This window comes from Sinocyclocheilus grahami, unplaced genomic scaffold, assembly GCF_001515645.1.
Source record: "Sinocyclocheilus grahami isolate Dianchi unplaced genomic scaffold, SAMN03320097.WGS_v1.1 scaffold449.1, whole genome shotgun sequence".
Lineage (NCBI taxonomy): Eukaryota > Metazoa > Chordata > Actinopteri > Cypriniformes > Cyprinidae > Sinocyclocheilus > Sinocyclocheilus grahami.
The window spans coordinates 463,595-481,999 of NW_015505628.1; the positions used below are offsets into that span (position 1 = coordinate 463,595).

General features: G+C 33.4%; 1 protein-coding gene across 1 annotated transcript in view; it reads left to right on the forward strand.

The window, feature by feature from the left end:
* LOC107552403 (zinc finger protein GLI2-like) overlaps positions 1-18,405 on the forward strand; it is a 113,608-nt gene that overhangs the window by 9,310 nt on the left and 85,893 nt on the right. The window contains exon 3 of the mRNA XM_016234275.1: positions 7,126-7,253. Within this exon, the coding sequence (XP_016089761.1) occupies positions 7,126-7,253 (128 nt within the window). The remainder of the gene's footprint in view (positions 1-7,125; positions 7,254-18,405) is intronic.

Consider the following 18,405-nt stretch of genomic DNA (forward strand, 5'->3'; position numbering starts at 1 on the left):
AGACTTGCATGACTCACTGCTGTCTGCTAACATCTTGTTTGTAACTCCAGCAATATCTCCTCATATCCACTGTCTGTGACTTAGCTTCACTCTCTTACCATATTCCCTGGAATTTGCTAGAATTATTATCCTGACGGACTCAAGCTCATTAAATCGGCGAGGAATGCAATAGTCTGTTGAAACGACACCAAATCGGCGGCTCTGACCTGTCTTGTGATTCATTTAAAAATCAAATCTTCTGTTTTTCATATTGAAACCTCCAGAATGATTTTTGTCAAACGCTGGGCAAGGAGTGAATGACTGTGGAAAGAAAGGTTTAAAGAGTTAAAAATCATTAACTTAACATATATTAGGATATAAATAAATGAATTAATAAGTAATCAATTGCTTAAAATGTGCATAAACTATATATATATATATAGTAGTGCTGTCAAACGATTAATCGCGATTAATCGCATCCAAAATAAAAGTTTTTGTTTTCATAATATATGTGTGTGTGCTGTGTATATTTATTATGTATATATAAATACAAACACATGCATGTATATATTTACGAAAAAAAAATTATGTTTATATATTAAATATATTTATATATAATGTAAAATATAAGAATATAAATATATAAATGTATATGCATGTAAATATTTTCTAAATATATGTTGTATGTGAGTGTATGTATTTATACATCATATATGTATGTGTACTGTGTATATTTATTATGTAAACAAAAACTTTTATTTTGGATGCGTTTAATCGCGATTAATCATTTGACAGCACTATATATATATATATATATAATTATTATTATTATTATTATTATTATTATATAGTATAGAAAAACATTTAATTATGTATTGCATATTTTATATATTTATGTAATTATACACAGGATTTATGTTAATAAAGCAGTACTTCTTCAAATAAGGTTGGGATCGAGTTTTACAAGAGATCTCAAAATGTCTCAAACTGTGCTCAAATTTGCCAAGAAACCAAAGTCTACAATCAGAAAATCAGAAATCTCAAAATGAACTCAAACATTTCTCATCGGACTCTCACCAAATGATCTTAGTCTGCTGTGCACTCTTGTTATTCGTTTCCTTTTGACTCATGTATCTCATCATGTATGTGTTTTTTAAGTAACATCTTGTTGATTCTTGACAAGTGCAAACTCCTTAAAGTCTCCTGAGCGATGGAAGATGTTTTTCCTGTAGGAACTGATGAGTTTGAGATCTTTCCGTGTCTGTGATGAAGCGTGGAGTTCAGCTCTGTGTGTGCACGGAGGAAACACACTTCAGCCCAGCGTCTGAAGGATTGCGGCGGTTGGACGCTAGCGAGGGATGTGGGATTTGGCTCTGTGACCTTTCAGGGTCTGTCAGAGTCATTTGTTTGTGGGACGGCTGTGCTGTAATTATTCAGCTGGGGTTCAGTGAGTAAATCAGTGTGAGGAGCCATACAGCTCTCCTGAAACCCCCCGCACCTGCAGCATGGAAACATTCGTTTCTCTGGACGTCTCTCTCCTTCAAGCCCCACCCATCCTGATGCATTCACTTCTAGGAATAAGGAATAAATCTAGGAATATGATTTTTTTCCCTCTCTCGTAGTTTCTCTGACTGAAGTTGCACACTGAACATGTTTGATGTGTTCGTCTGTGTTGTTTTTTAAAGATTCATCTACACTAATTATGTGGGGATGAATGTTTCTTCATCTTGTGCTCAAGATGAATTAAAGGTTTTTGTACTTCTTTAAGTGTTTTCATGCCATGCAAAAAAACTCAAATCTTTCCTAAAGCTCCTACATGCATGCATTGCACTGCGATTGCAAATCAAGCTCGTACTAATGTTGCAATATTATTTTGAGATGCTATTATAATTTTTCATTAATATTTTAAAACCGGTATTTTTTATTTTATTATAATTTTTTTTTTTCATTTTAATTTTATTTAAAGTCGCAGTAATTTTTTTGTCAATTTAGTAGTTTTTGTAAAAAAAAAATTAAAAAAGAGTATAAATGATATATTTATTTATATATATAATGTAGTTATTCATTATTATTTCTGTTTTAGTTCTTTTAATACATCAAGTTAAATAAAATACAATTAAAATTAAATTAAAAAATGTTTTGGTTACACGTTACAAAAAGATGCCATCTGTTAACATTAGTTACGTACATTAGTTAACATTTAACTAACAATGAAAACCACTTCTAGAGCCATTTATTAATATTGCTTCATGTTAATTTCAACATTGAATGTATATATGTAATGAATAATATATGTATTTGTTAATATTACTTAATGGACCTGAGCTAACATGAGCTGTTGTATTTTTGTTAACTAACTTTAACAAAGATGAATAAATAATGTAACAAATGTGTTGTTCATTGTTAGATAGTTAGTGTTGGTTAATGCATTATCTAATGTTAATATTGTAAGCGAATATTGTAAATAATAATAAAACTAATATTGTAAAGTGTTACCAAAGTTTATTATTTATTTTATTTCAGTTAACATCTGTTTTATTTCAAGTAATTTAATGGTTTTCATTTTCGTTTTAGTTAAAAATCATGTCTTTGTTGAACTCATTAAAAGCTTTATTAACTTTTTTTCATTTTGACAGACTGTAAAAAAAAAAAAAAAAAAATGAAATTTTTGGTTACCAGAATTATAGCAGAACGACCTTTCTCTGTATGAAAAATCGGCATCGTAAATAAGAGTTTATCTGTTGATCTGGTATTATAAATATTTGTGCAATATGTCAACAAAGTAGATATATACTGTGGTAATTTACCCACTAAAATTTTTAAAATAAAAATTAGCATATGTTTTTTTCTCCTTAAGCGCAATGTAGTCCATTTTGTTATTTCATATAAATTACAGTGATATGTGATGGTCAGAGAGTGCCGATCCAAATCCGAGATTTTTTTTTTGATTTTTTCTCCGATTGTGCGAATTATTCTGTGTTACTTATGAAGCCATACGATAGCTTAATGTGAGCTACATATGAATATTTAAGTGTTTTGTATCATATTTCTCTCTCATAGTACCTTGAAATAATATTTTAGTATCGCTTTTATCAACCATAATTATGTTTAATGTATTAAATACATTAAGCAATTGAAGTAAACATTAAAAAAAGAAATATAACTTGTAGTTATTATTTTTAGTATTGCTTTTATCAGCCATGTGACTTTCTGCCCGGTTTTATTTTATTTTTCACTTTTTATTTTGTATTTATTTACAAAATTGTTCATAGTATATATTAAAAATGACATTAAAATATAAAAAATCTTTGATATGTAATATTAATGATAATTATGTTTAATGTATTAAATTTAATAATTGAATTAAAATAGCTATTATTCTGTTATTATTTGAAGAGTTTATTTGCAAAAACAGATAACTCTGTTTTTTTACATTTTCAAAAATCATGTTTTTTATTATGTCATCATGTTTTTATTGTGTTAGTTAGCTGTATTTTTTCGTTATTCTTGAACCTAATCAAAATAACCCAACTGCAGTTTGATTGAGATTAATTGGAATGCACAATGAAAAAACGTGATTTTTGAAAATTGTTAAAAAACGGAGTTATCTTATTCTCAATACAATTAGCTGCGTCCCATATGACGCACTATACACTATGCACTTATATACTATGTACTTATGCACCATGTAGTGTAGGAATTATACACTGTCATCATTTACTCACCCTCATGTCGTTCCAAACCTGTATGAGTTGCTTTCTTATGTTGAACACAAAAGAAGATATTTTGAAGTATTTTTTTTTCCTACTATGGAAGTCAACGGCAACCACCAACTGTTTGATTACCAGCAATCTTCAAAATATCTTCTTTTGTGTTCAACATAAGAAAGCAGCTCATACAGGTTTGGAACGACATGAGGGTGAGTAAATGATGACAGAATTTTCCTTTTTGGGTGAACTATCCCTTTAAGTGCATCATCCGGGTATTTAAAGTGCACTTTATCTTTTTGGAATTTTCAGTGTGAACGCACTACTCGCACTATTTATACTCCAAAACGTCATAGAATAGTGCATAAGTACACGATTTGGAATGCACCAATTGTATATAATAATAATGAAATATTGTTAAATAATATAGTAATTATTCTGTGATTATGTATTCTAATTCTCAATGCTGTTATACCATGATGTTGATTTTTGGAAGTCAAAAGGTCAAGTAAAACCGTCTGTCTGCTTTCGTTGTGAATGCAGTGTTTGACGGAGGACGGTAAATAATCTGAGTCGCGTGACTGTTGGCGCTAGCTTTCATGGCCATCTGTGTGTTTGGTCTTTGACACGCGTGTTATCCCATCACACGCAGGGCGTCCCGTCCTGAGATCTCTGACGCTCGTCAGGCTCACAGAGGTGTTCGTCTTCCACTGATTCTGTCAAACCGCCAGGACACAGACGTACAGTACTGTACACTAGATAGATCACATCTGATGCTGTCTGTTGAGTGTGCACTGGAGCCGAGCGATTCGATGGGTTATACCATGTGACTTATAATAAATATGACTTATGATAAATATTTACGTTATTTACATATAAATGTGACAAGGGCATTGGATAGTGTGAAAATACACAGTGCAGCACAAATAAGTCAACGTTTTTAAAGAGTGTTTATTTGGCGCTGTGAAATAAAGTCAGCTATTTTACTGAATTCATGATTCTGATTCTATTATAATGTTATGTTGACTTGTTTGAGTGATTAATTTTGAATTGAGCTGTTTTGCTTCACATTAAAAAACATCAGATATTTACATTTTTTTTAATTACATTTTGCATTGCATCAAGTTCCCCCCCCCCCCAAAAAAAATCTAATTAAATTCAAATCTTTCTTAAGTATTTAAATGGCGGTTTTTTATTTTTTTTTATTTTTTTTAAATAACCCTAAAAAATAGGTTTAATTAGTAAACCGAGTAATTTAATTATTTGTAAATATAAAATATGAATAATTAGTCACATTTATTGAATTTAATTCGTTTAATTTAACATTCAATTAATAACAATTTAATCATTTAAATAGTACATATAGTTGGTGGTAGTTATAATTAATACAGTTACATAATATAATCATTCAATCATTTTTCAATAAAGGAGAATTTATCAAATGAAACATTACAAACAAATAAGGTTTAATAAATAAGCCAAAGTTAACTGAATAATTGAATTATTTATAAATATAACATAAGAATAAATACTTATTTACTTTAATTAATTTAATTATAAAATATACAGTAATTGAATAATTTATTTTCTATTTAAAATAGGGAATATAATTATAATTATTTTATATAATCATTCAATCTTTTTTGATTTAAAGGTTTTATTAAAAAAAAAATTTTGTATTTAAAACATTTAATTGACAGCTTATCAAGCTTAGGGTAAATAAATAAACCAAAGTTAATTTAATAATTGAATCATTAATAAATATGAAATCAAAATTAACCTTTATTTGTTCAATTTACAGCAAAAATAGCTATAACATGATATATGCATTACTGTCAAGTTTGGAATCATTTAGATTTTTTTTAATGGTTTTGAAAGAACACCTTTAGGCTCACCAAGGCTGCATTATTTTTATCAAGAAATACAATAAAAGCCAGAAATATTGTAAAGTGTTATTACAATTCAAAATATCTGTTAAACTGTCATTTATTTCTGTGATCAAATCTGAATTTTCAGCATCATTCCTCCAGTCTTCAGTGTCACGTGATCCTTCAGAAATCATTCTAATATGCTGAAATTTCTGCTTAATTATTCTTTCAAAAAACATAAAAAAGTCAATTATTTCAGACTTTTGACCGCTAGTATGTACCGTTACAATGATGTAAGATTTTGGCCACAGCTTGAGGAATATTCCGAGCCAGATCCTCCGCTTGTAAAGACTGACGCTGTGATTTCAGTGCAGGGTGAATGTAGAGGTGAATGCAGGGTCAGATAAAAGGCTTATGGGATTTATGGAGCGTCTTCATCATCCTGACGCCAGCGTTACACCCTGATTTGGGCCTGCAAAATTTGTAGCCTTAAAAACAATGAGGGAATGATGACGTCAGCGGGAAATGACTGCCAAGATGTTTTTAAGTCAACGCAATGCACTGCTGAACTGTTCATGATAAGAGCAGGAATCTGAGTTGAAGAAGTGATTTTTGACTTGATGTTGACTTGTGCCCGCGGCCGCATGGAGCATCGCTGCTGGCGAAGGAAAGCAGAAACAGATGCCATGCAGGCTCACTCGTGTGCTCCTCCGCTAATCGGCTTACCTTGCCTTAAAAACCGCGAGAAATGAGACGGTCGAGTGACTAAACGAATCTGCTTCTGCTCGCTCAATAACGTGCCGTGATGCAGCACTGCTTTCATAAGCAGGATTTCATCAACTTTAGGACGAGTGCACGCAGGTTTATTTGTGGTCAAGCACTGTTAGGATTGATCGCAGTTAGTGTTGGAGGTTAGTTTAAATCAACAGTTAGTATTAAAATTCAGTGTGTCATCTTGCAGTGTTAGAAAGAGATCAGAATATCAGATTTCAGGTTGTCCAATCAGAACACCCTAACTAAAGCATAGCAACGCCCTGGCAACCACCTAGCTATTATTATTTTCAATATTTTATGTTTATGTTACAAATGATTGTTATATTATATAATTCATATTGTTTTATATTTGATTGTTAAAATATTTTCATTTTTATATAATATTTTTTATATAGTTGCATGTATTTATTATATTTTATTATTTTTTCATTTTATATTTTATATAGTTTTTTATATTTCCCTTATTTATTTATATATATATCATTTTCAAAATTATTTATATTTTTTCATTTTATTTAAATTTTATTTAGTTTTTATAGTTTCTTTTGTATATTTAATTTTATCTATTTAATTTTATGTATTGTTTTGTTTTTATTTATTTTAATTTATATTTATTTATTTATTTTTATATTTAATTTAGTTTCATTTATATTTTCAGATTTATTTCATTTTATTCGATATATTTAATTTTTTATATTTCATTTTATGTTTTAGTTCATTTAATTGTACGTAATGTTTTCTTCTTTATTAATACATCTGCAAGGATATTTCAGATGACCTCTCTGTCTCTCTCTCAGAGAATACATCAGAATGGAGGCCAGCGTTCCCACCGCCGCAGAGAAGAAGGACTGTAAGCCGTCCGCTCTGGATGGAAACAGCTTCAGCGAGCTGCCCAAAAAACCTTCCCCATCATCACTGGCCAGAGGTACGAACCTGTCCGCTCCTTCCCAAAACAACTCGCTTTCACTTCCTATTACTTTGCATTTCAGTCTCAAATCCCATTCATGCATGCATATGTTCATATTATATCTGGTGCATCCAACCTCATTGGTTCTTGCATATCACATGACCAATTGCATTGCATGCAGTGTAAATGAGATTTCAGAGTTGCACATAAGCAGATGATGTCTTGAGTTATTCTGGGGTTATTTATCTCACCAGCCGAGAGCCGAGGAAGAGAATATGCCCATGAAATATGCATTTTAAAGATAAAATATGGCGCTGGCAGTGCCGGCCGTCCCTGATAAGCCGGACCGAAAGCCCCCAAGAGTCAAAGGTGAGGCTCCGTCGGGCCTGATGTGAATCCTAAACTCACGTTCATTAATAGCGAGCGAGTCGTCCTCATGCAACGACACGTAATCACGGCCGATTGGACGAGCCCTGGGCTTTTAGCGCTCTTTTTGCTCTGAGATTAATCAGGAGCTACGGACGCACGGATAGAAAGAGCGCGAGCATGTTTTAAACATGATAAAAGCGCTGAATAATGAGGCCCAAAGACCTTGTTCCTTCCTCCAGAGTGTAAGTGTTATGAACTAGTTAAAATAGCAGCGGCGGACGACACGCGCCGAGGTCCAGCCTTGAAATGGATTTTGGGCTTTTTTTAGAGATTGATGAAGGAATTTGGTGGCCTGCCATTGTAAAGGAAAGAAAAATCCATGATTTGTTGAAGAAAGGAGAGGAGAAATAGGCCACACAGTGGCAACAAGACAGTCGAACGGCATAATTTATAGAGTGTGATTTTCACTCGTACATGATTCATATGATTCGTTTTGAACTGCGGGGGAAATTACGGCTGAGACTGACGTGAAAGTGAATTTGAGATCCTAACTTTGTTTGATGGAACTAAGCAGCAGCATTGATGGTATCAGATGGAGATTTCTCTTTCATTGCTCACGAGGCGTGATGCATTTGATCTAGCTATAAACAATATAAAAGATTCTACCTTAATTCTACGTTTGGCTATTGTAAGATTCAATTTTAGTAGACAGACAAAATGTACAATTATTTTGAAATATTAATAGTTTTTAAAAAAAGGATGAGCCCTTCGATATTAATCAGTGTTGTTATTGCTAACTAAAACTTAAACTATTAAAAATAGTAATCATTTAGAAAAGTAATTAAAATAAAGCTGAAATCAAATAAAATATCACTATAACTTCAACAATTAGAAAAAAAAATAAGAGACCTCATTAACTACATTTGGCTGTTGAAAAATTACATTTTAGCTTAAAAAAGTTCATTTAGAAAAACTAAATAAAAAAAAATTAAATGTTGCCTTGACAACTAGGTAAAATTAATAAGTTTAAGTTGAAGGAATACAATTACTAAAACTGAGATCAAAATTAATTAATGATACAGTATATAGTAATATTTAAAAAAAAAAAAGCTAATAAAAATGACAAAAACAAATACTGTATAAAATTACTTTAAAACACTATATATTTTCTATTTTAATCATATTTATTACAAATTGAAAATGAAATATTGAATATTGAAATAAAATAAATTTTCAGGAGAAATAGGCCACACAGTGGCAACAAGACAGTCGAACGGTATAATTTATAGAGTGTGATTTTCACTCGTACATGATTCATATGATTCGTTTTGAACTGCGGGGGAAATTACGGCTGAGACTGACGTGAAAGTGAATTTGAGATCCTAACTTTGTTTGATGGAACTAAGCAGCAGCATTGATGGTATCAGACGGAGATTTCTCTTTCATTGCTCACGAGGCGTGATGCATTTGATCTAGCTATAAACAATATAAAAGATTCTACCTTAATTCTACGTTTGGCTATTGTAAGATTCAATTTTAGTAGACAGACAAAATGTACAATTATTTTGAAATATTAATAGTTTTTAAAAAAAGGATGAGCCCTTCGATATTAATCAGTGTTGTTATTGCTAACTAAAACTTAAACTATTAAAAATAGTAATCATTTAGAAAAGTAATTAAAATAAAGCTGAAATCAAATAAAATATCACTATAACTTCAACAATTAGAAAAAAAAATAAGAGACCTCATTAACTACATTTGGCTGTTGAAAAATTACATTTTAGCTTAAAAAAGTTCATTTAGAAAAACTAAATAAAAAAAAATTAAATGTTGCCTTGACAACTAGGTAAAATTAATAAGTTTAAGTTGAAGGAATACAATTACTAAAACTGAGATCAAAATTAATTAATGATACAGTATATAGTAATATTTAAAAAAAAAAGCTAATAAAAATGACAAAAACAAATACTGTATAAAATTACTTTAAAACACTATATATTTTCTATGTTAATCATATTTATTACAAATTGAAAATGAAATATTGAGTATTGAAATAAAATAAATTTTCATTTCTATATTCATTTAAAATGTATAAAATTACTGAAAAAATGTTATATATGTATATTATAAATTTTCATTTTCATTTCAATGTTCATTTAAAATGTATATAAAATATAAAAAACAGCTAAAATTGGCTAAAATTATGTATTTATTATTTTTTTTATTTTTCATGATTGTTATATTTTATAACAAACATATATACATTTTTAAAATATCTTTATTTAATTGTATATATATATATATAATTTAATTTAATTTAATTTAATTCTATATATTATTTATATCTTTATATCTTTTTTATTTTATTTTATATTTTATTTTGTTTTTTAAATTATACATTTTATTTTATTTATCCGATTATAATATATTATAATAGGGTCTTTAAATAAATGTTCTCTATTAATCTCATTGCAGTATAAGAGAAACAACTGAGATATTACAGAGATCTCTATTCACACGGAACTCTGATTATATTCCATAATCCTGAATGCTTGCCGTAATCATGCGCTTTTCAGACTCGTCTGTCGTGGATGCAAACTTTCAGTATCTCAGCGTGTGCTTTGGGGTCATCAAACCCCGTCCAGAGAGGAAAGAGTGTGACAGCAGACGAGAGCGAGCATGTTTAAAACATGTCTGTGGACCCGTGATAAAAGCTGTCTATAATGAGGCCGAAGGAGCTTGTTCTTACCTCCAGAGTATAACTGATATGAATTAGTGAAGGCAGCGGCCGCAGCGGTGGACGGCGCCCGTCTGAGACCTTTGAAATGCTGATTCTGCTTTCTGATTCATGAAAGACTTTGGTGGCCTGCCATTATTTCAAACGGTCATTAATTGTGTATCAAAGAATGGCATGAAATGGGGACGTTTGTGATTGCAGTGTGAACAGTGTTTGTTCTGAGAGACTCCAGGCGGATGAATATTGAACACGGACTAACAGGTAGTTTTGACTTGAGCGTTTTTTAGCAGAAAACCACAGCAAATGCCAGATCAGAAGCGCTGAGGGCTTCGAATCAGAGCTGAAACTAATTAAAACCACTTTTAATGAGGCCTGCAGCAGTGTGCTGTTAGGAGCTCCTCTGTATTTGTGAACGAAAACACTTCAGATGTGACTGAGGACACGCTTTCTTTATGCTGTGTGTAACAACACAAAAATATATTTTTGAAACTCTGGAGGAGGCACATGTGAGAAACATACGAGACTGGAGAGACCTCACTAAATTGAAATTTCAGATTTAGAAACATTTAAAAATTTGTTTTAAATAATTTTTTGAGCTCTTCAGTATGTCCATCCTCTACGTAATCAGTTTGTTATTATTAATTGAAAGTTAAAGGCACAATGTGTAAGATTTTTTTATTAAAAGAGCCAAAAACCACTAGAACAGTGTTATATATTTTGCTGACTTGTGTACTTACATTATCCCAAATGTTTCGAAGAATGTTTAAATCCAGAGAAATAAGCAATTTTAACTAGTGCCACGGAGCGTGTTCATAGTGTCATTGTGTCGCCTGCCAATGACGTCATATCCCCTCGATTTCCGGTTTTGTAGAAAACATGGAAACATCAAAGACGCTTTAATATGTTGTGTGTTTTATTAGACCGGTGACGACCGCACAGAGTAGCATTATAACAGAACTAAATGTATCTAGTATGATAAAACAGCGCTGCTTTATCCCACATATGCACGACCGGAAGCAGCGGAAGCGCCTCGACTGTGGCATAATAAAAGCTCTGCTGCTTTACCCCACAGATGCACGACCGGAAGCAGCGGAAGCGCCTCGACTGTGGCATAATAAAAGCTCTGCTGCTTTACCCCACAGATGCACGACCGGAAGCAGCGGAAGCGCCTCGACTGTGGCATAATAAAAGCTCTGCTGCTTTACCCCACAGATGCACGACCGGAAGCAGCGGAAGCGCCTCGACTGTGGCATAATAAAAGCTCTGCTGCTTTACCCCACAGATGCACGACCGGAAGCAGCGGAAGCGCCTCGACTGTGGCATAATAAAAGCTCTGCTGCTTTACCCCACAGATGCACGACCGGAAGCAGCGGAAGCGCCTCGACTGTGGCATAATAAAAGCTCTGCTGCTTTACCCCACAGATGCACGACCGGAAGCAGCGGAAGCGCCTCGACTGTGGCATAATAAAAGCTCTGCTGCTTTACCCCACAGATGCACGACCGGAAGCAGCGGAAGCGCCTCGACTGTGGCATAATAAAAGCTCTGCTGCTTTACCCCACAGATGCACGACCGGAAGCAGCGGAAGCGCCTCGACTGTGGCATAATAAAAGCTCTGCTGCTTTACCCCACAGATGCACGACCGGAAGCAGCGGAAGCGCCTCGACTGTGGCATAATAAAAGCTCTGCTGCTTTACCCCACAGATGCACGACCGGAAGCAGCGGAAGCGCCTCGACTGTGGCATAATAAAAGCTCTGCTGCTTTACCCCACAGATGCACGACCGGAAGCAGCGGAAGCGCCTCGACTGTGGCATAATAAAAGCTCTGCTGCTTTACCCCACAGATGCACGACCGGAAGCAGCGGAAGCGCCTCGACTGTGGCATAATAAAAGCTCTGCTGCTTTACCCCACAGATGCACGACCGGAAGCAGCGGAAGCGCCTCGACTGTGGCATAATAAAAGCTCTGCTGCTTTACCCCACAGATGCACGACCGGAAGCAGCGGAAGCGCCTCGACTGTGGCATAATAAAAGCTCTGCTGCTTTACCCCACAGATGCACGACCGGAAGCAGCGGAAGCGCTCGACTGTGGCATAATAAAAGACCCGACTGCTTTACCCGAGGCTTTCAGCCTCACCCTGCTTCATTCTACTACGTTAATAAATCATTAGCTCATCCATGAACATGATTTCTGCCCGAGTCCCGTCGGATTGCATCGGATGTGCTGTGGATGAAAACCACAACTCCCATGATTCCACACTCAGTCACGCCTTTGTTTTGAATATGTGCCCTCTAGCGCGAAAGTGTACATATTGTGCCTTTAAGCTATTAAAAAGTATTTTCGGTAATTGAAATAAAATAAAATAAAATGATCATTAATATTGTGAAATAGCTTTTATTTTTATATAAATATATTCATAAATGAAATAAAATATAACATAAAAAAGTAAAAAAAATAATAATAAAATATTAAATAAAACAAAATATATAAATAAAATATGAAATGAAATATAAATGTATAAAAAAAATTGCATAACATAAAATAAAATAAATAAAAATATTACATTAACAAAAAACTATTAAAATTGAAAAAAAAAAATAGAAATGTTGCCTTGGCAAATAACTGAAATAAGTTTAAGTTGAAGGACTAAAATTACTTAAAATGACAATGTATTTTAAAAATTACAAAAAAATTATTAAAACTATATAGACATAAAAAAAACTTAAAATTACAAAAGCACATAAAAAATGACATTTTTTTATTTCGTTTACCTTGATGCACTAAAATAAACTAAAACTGAAATGAAAATGAATAAAAACTCTACAAACATATTTAAAAACAACAAAATTACTCAAACTTTATGCAAAATTAACATGAAAGCAGAAAATATAAAAATCTAATCTAATTCAAAATATAAACAAAAAATATACTTCTATCTTCTGTTAAGCACAAAAGAAGATATTTTGAAAAATGTTTCAGTGTTTTATTGTTTTCTGTACAATTTTGTTTGATTTATAACGTTCTTTAAAATAACTTGGAAAAAGGTAAGTCATAAATGTTTGTAACGACTTTAGGTGAGTACATGACGGCAAAATGTTCCTTTTTGGGTTAACTATCCCTAGCTTAACTAGCTTAACCAGCAATGACTTCCTCAGCCAGCTTCACCAGAAAGTCAGAAAACCGATTTTCTCACGAAACGTTAGTCCACATACTAGGAACTATTCAGCAGAGCTGGTTTAGTCCTCTCTGATCTGTAAATAAATGCTCTCTAGTTTAGCGGCGGAACGAGCCTCAGCTGTTTGCTAGCGCTCGGCGACAGAGCAATTACTTATCACTTTAATCCGCTTTATTATCCCGGCCCGCAGACTCTGATAAGTGAATATGCAGCGAGGGGCCCCGAGAGATGAGGTCCTTGAACCCGGGATCACATTCCCTCGAGCCTGTAGTCGGTACTTTTAATATACGGTTGCATTCGGTGGCTTTACGGTCAATGTGGAGTTTACAACAATCTGCAGAGCCGCTGTCACCTCAGTCAAGCCCACCGCGAAGACGCGCTATTAAACGTGCTGTGTTTTACACTCCTGTCCGCCGTTATTTATCCCCGACGCTTTCCTCTCTATCAGACAACATGGCTAATGCAGACTTTTAATATGTTATTTACACATAAAAAACAAGCTATTTGTGTGAGGAGGGGAAAATAAATGGGCTGCCGCTCCCCTCGGCTCTGTTATATCTGAGTTTAACAATCTGGATTGCTAATAGAACCATTTATCACGAGAGCCGGTCATTTGTTTTATGTTAGGGGCCTGGGGCCCGCTCTCACAGACCTCTATGAAAATGCGAGCGCAAATTATGAACCCGAACGCGAGTCACCTGATTTAAAAGGGAAAACAATGCATGTATTCAATTAAAATGCGAGCAGGTGTCTCTGCGGTGCGTTTTACTGGACGGCGTGAGGGTTCTCGATGGGTTATAAATGCAGTCGGGATGCGAACTCGTGCACGGCGACCTTGGCAGACAGTGGCGTCCGAATGCACTTTGCATGTTGTGTTTACATGGATGCATTTGGCAGATGCTTTTATCACGTTGCTTTCATGATATATCAGTTCATGCATTCCCCGCAGGGCCTAAAATGAGCACTCACCAAGCGCCAAATGTGAGTAAAAATTGGTCAGTTAGTTGGTATTTTTTTTTTATTAATTCGAGCAATGGCTGAGAATGCGATATGGTTTAGCGTTGTAATTATATGAGTATATAAGAGTTTCAGTTGCTTATAACGGGCATTTGAAAATGCAATATGCTCCAGACGTCTTCTCAAGTTTTTAATGAGAATGAGTTTATAAATATGTAGTCAGCAAGAGAGAAGCATTTCAAAAGAGAGGTTTCCCCTGCAGTTTTCTGCCAAATTAAAAGTGATATTGTTTAAACGTTAGATAAAGTAATTATTAATAATAATAATAATATTTATATAAACGATATATAATATAAATTATTATACATAATAAATTATTATTATTATTATTATTATTAAATACTTCACTATTCAATAGTATTATAGTGATTTTTCTTAATAGATGTTTTTTTTAATAATTTGATTCATAATTAATTAATTAGAAAAATTGCAATTAGATGTTTTTACAATTTTTTTATGAAATAATGCACATACAGTATTTATAAAAAATGCTACTACTAAAAATAATATTAGTATTAGTATTAATATACATTAAATATTATTGTTGTTGTTGTTGTTATTATTAATATTTTGTAGTTCAGTAATATTATAGTGATATTTCTGGTTTGTTTTTATAGTTTGATTAAATAATAGTAAATAATGTGTTATTTATTTATTAATATTATTATTATTATTTAATTAATAATTAGTTAGATACATGTCTTTCCACAATTTGTTCTGTCTGTTTTTTTTTTGTTTTTTTTAAACAATGTAAATAATATTAAATAATATTAAATAATAGTAAATAATGTGTTATTTATTTATTAATATTATTATTATTATTTAATTAATAATTAGTTAGATACATGTCTTTCCACAATTTGTTCTGTCTGTTTTTTTTTTGTTTTTTTTAAACAATGTACATACAGTTTTATGGCTGGGGGAAAAAAATGATGGCCACATTTTCTCAAGTTTTTTACATTTTCTCAAGTCACTGGCCATTGGCAGTTTAGCCTCAGGCCCTGATTCCATGGAAATGTTGCCTTTTGTTAATGCATTCAAATGCAGCATGCACGCATGCATCTTGATAAATGGCAATAAGGAGCAGCTTTTGTAGTGTTTTGTATTTATCTGAATTGCAGATTTCTCCAGTATTATTCATGTATTCAATAGTGCAATTATTCTTTCTGCGGAAGTGAGATTGCAAAGTTTGGTGCAAAATATTACGCTATATATAGACCAAAAAAAAAAAATCAATGCATGAGGTTGTGCAGCGGAGCAGCTGAGGTTGCTCACGGGCCTGCGGGTAATGACTTGATTAACTGGAATCGGTGACTCTCCACATACATCATGGTGAAAGTGAGTTAGTCGTGTTGCGGCGTGATTGATGGCCGCGCTAAGCGCCGCTGCAACCGTGTTTTCTGCTGAGTCGGGTCAGTCCTGAGGGAACCGGCGGGCAGGATGCTTAACATCTTTACAGCCGCCACACAGACAATACGGGGTCAAGCGCAAATGCATATGCTTAAATGCATATTTTGCGGCATGCAAACACAACTCTATTGATTTACGACGGCTTGTGCGCGTGATTGAGCACGTTTAAGTGAAACGCCAATACATGACATCTCCGGAAAGAGGTATTGTCTTGTTAAAATGACACTTTTTGATTAATAAGCATTTAAAAACACGCCTTATCTGCTCCTCACGCATCCCTCGTCGCATTTTATGTTGCATTATTCAAGCCCGGCACGTTCCGTTAGAAGACGAGGGGTGGTGGGATGGATGGTTGCGGGCCGGAGTGTGGAAATAGTTTTTTAAGAGAGGCCAGTTGCCGATAAGGACAGTTTTCTTTATCAAGGGGATGAAGTGGCGGTGGTGACAGTGAATAATTGACGCAGGCGGGAGGCTGGCCTCACGGTAACTCCTCGCCCCAGGGGTCAGAGCGGCTGGCAGAGAAAAATGTGTCCGAAGCAGCTCTGCGTCCACCTCCGACTGCAAAAGCACGTCCACTAATCTTCCTGAGAAGGAGTTTTCTTTCTTCCCTTCCTTCTCTCGTTCCTTCTAAATGAGTCTCTCACAGGACGGCTTTGCAGACCTACAGAGGCTCTCTCTCTCTCTCTCTCTCTTACTCTCTCTTTAAAACAGTGCTCAGCTTTACTGTGTTTAAATGCAGTAGTGCAGCAGGTCAAAGAGAAACAAACCGCAGAAACCCAGAGCAGCTGAAGGTCCAAAACAGCTTTTAGAGAATATTCACTTTTTCTTAGGAGTTTAACTGCAGAATCACGTTCAGAAAACTGATGCATTCTGGAAAATGAAGAATAAGAAATTATTGTTTTAATTTTTCTGAAAATCAAATGAAGGCATTAAACATTTATTTTAAATCAAATGAAAATTAAACCCTTTTATTTTTTGGCAAACAAATTGAGTTTAATTTACTGTTGAAATTAATACATGGAAGAAAAAGTGTGTGAATATTCTTTTAAAACATTTTTTTAATAGGCTAATAATTTTATTATTTTTTCTACAATTAAGTGATTAATCTGGTTGTAATATTTATTTTTTTATCATTTAATTGTTTTATTTAAATTTTAGAGAAAATGGAATATTTAAAGATGTACATTATACTTTACAAAAGTAAGTCTTTTTGTGTTTTAATATTCACAGACACTAGTTCGCGATTCAAATTAAGTGGCAGACCTACTTTTGATTTATTCGTCCAAACATTGACGAATTCCGTGGCATTCCGCGCTATAGAGTAAATTACGTTTTTATGAATGGACTGAATAGAAACACGATCCCGTCTGCGTTTTCGCAGAAACCATATGACCCTAGAAATGTAACCACACTTCAGAACATTTCGGCTTGCCCTGCGTGTTGTTTGAACGAGTTGCAGGGGTGACCTCATGTCACAGGGTCTCTTTTTCTATCTCTGTAGCGTATGCGCCCAGATGCGTTCTCAGGTACCGAAATTTGGCACCGATTGATTTAACGTGAATCGGTACTACAGAAATTTGAGTGGCCTTTTATTGTGGCCAGCCTAAGGCACACCTGTGCAATAATCATGCTGTCTAATCAGCATCTTGATATGCCACACCTGTGAGGTGGATGGATTATCTCGGCAAAGGAGAAGTGCTCACTAACACAGATTTAGACAGATTTGAGAACAATATTTGAGAGAAATAGGCCTTTTGTGTACATAGAAATAGTCTTAGATATTTGAGTTCAGCTCATGACAAATGGGCGCAAAAACTAAAATGTTGCATTTATAATTTTGTTCAGTGTATCTATCTATCTATCTATCTATTTATTAGGGATGTAACGATTCACTCAACTTATGATTCGATTCGATTCACGATTTAATTTTATTTTTAACAAAATGAGATTTAAGACAAATTATAAATTAAATGTGTCTAGGGATGTAACGATTCACTCAACTTATGATTCGATTCAATTCACGATTTAATTTTATTTTTAACAAAATGAGATTTAAGACAAATTATAAATTAAATGTGTCCTGTTATTATTACTTGGACAAAATGCTGCACATTTCTTTGTGAAATTGAAATAATAAATGATAAATAACACTATAATAATATACTAATATAGCACTTGCATATTACTGCTCTTTTGTTGGTTTTGATTGCTTCTATTCTAAATGACAAAATTTAAATATAATGTAAATAACAAAACTACATTGAAATTTTAAAACAAGCCCCAAATCAAATAAATAAGTAACACAAATAAAATAAATCTCTTCATATAAACTAACTAAGGCTTTGTCTGTGCTCTTAACATTTAAAATTAGAGGCAACCACTGCATTTTAATCATGATCCAAACAAAGATGCTGCATACATGCAACACGAGCAGTTTTTAATCTAAATTAGATTGTATAATTTC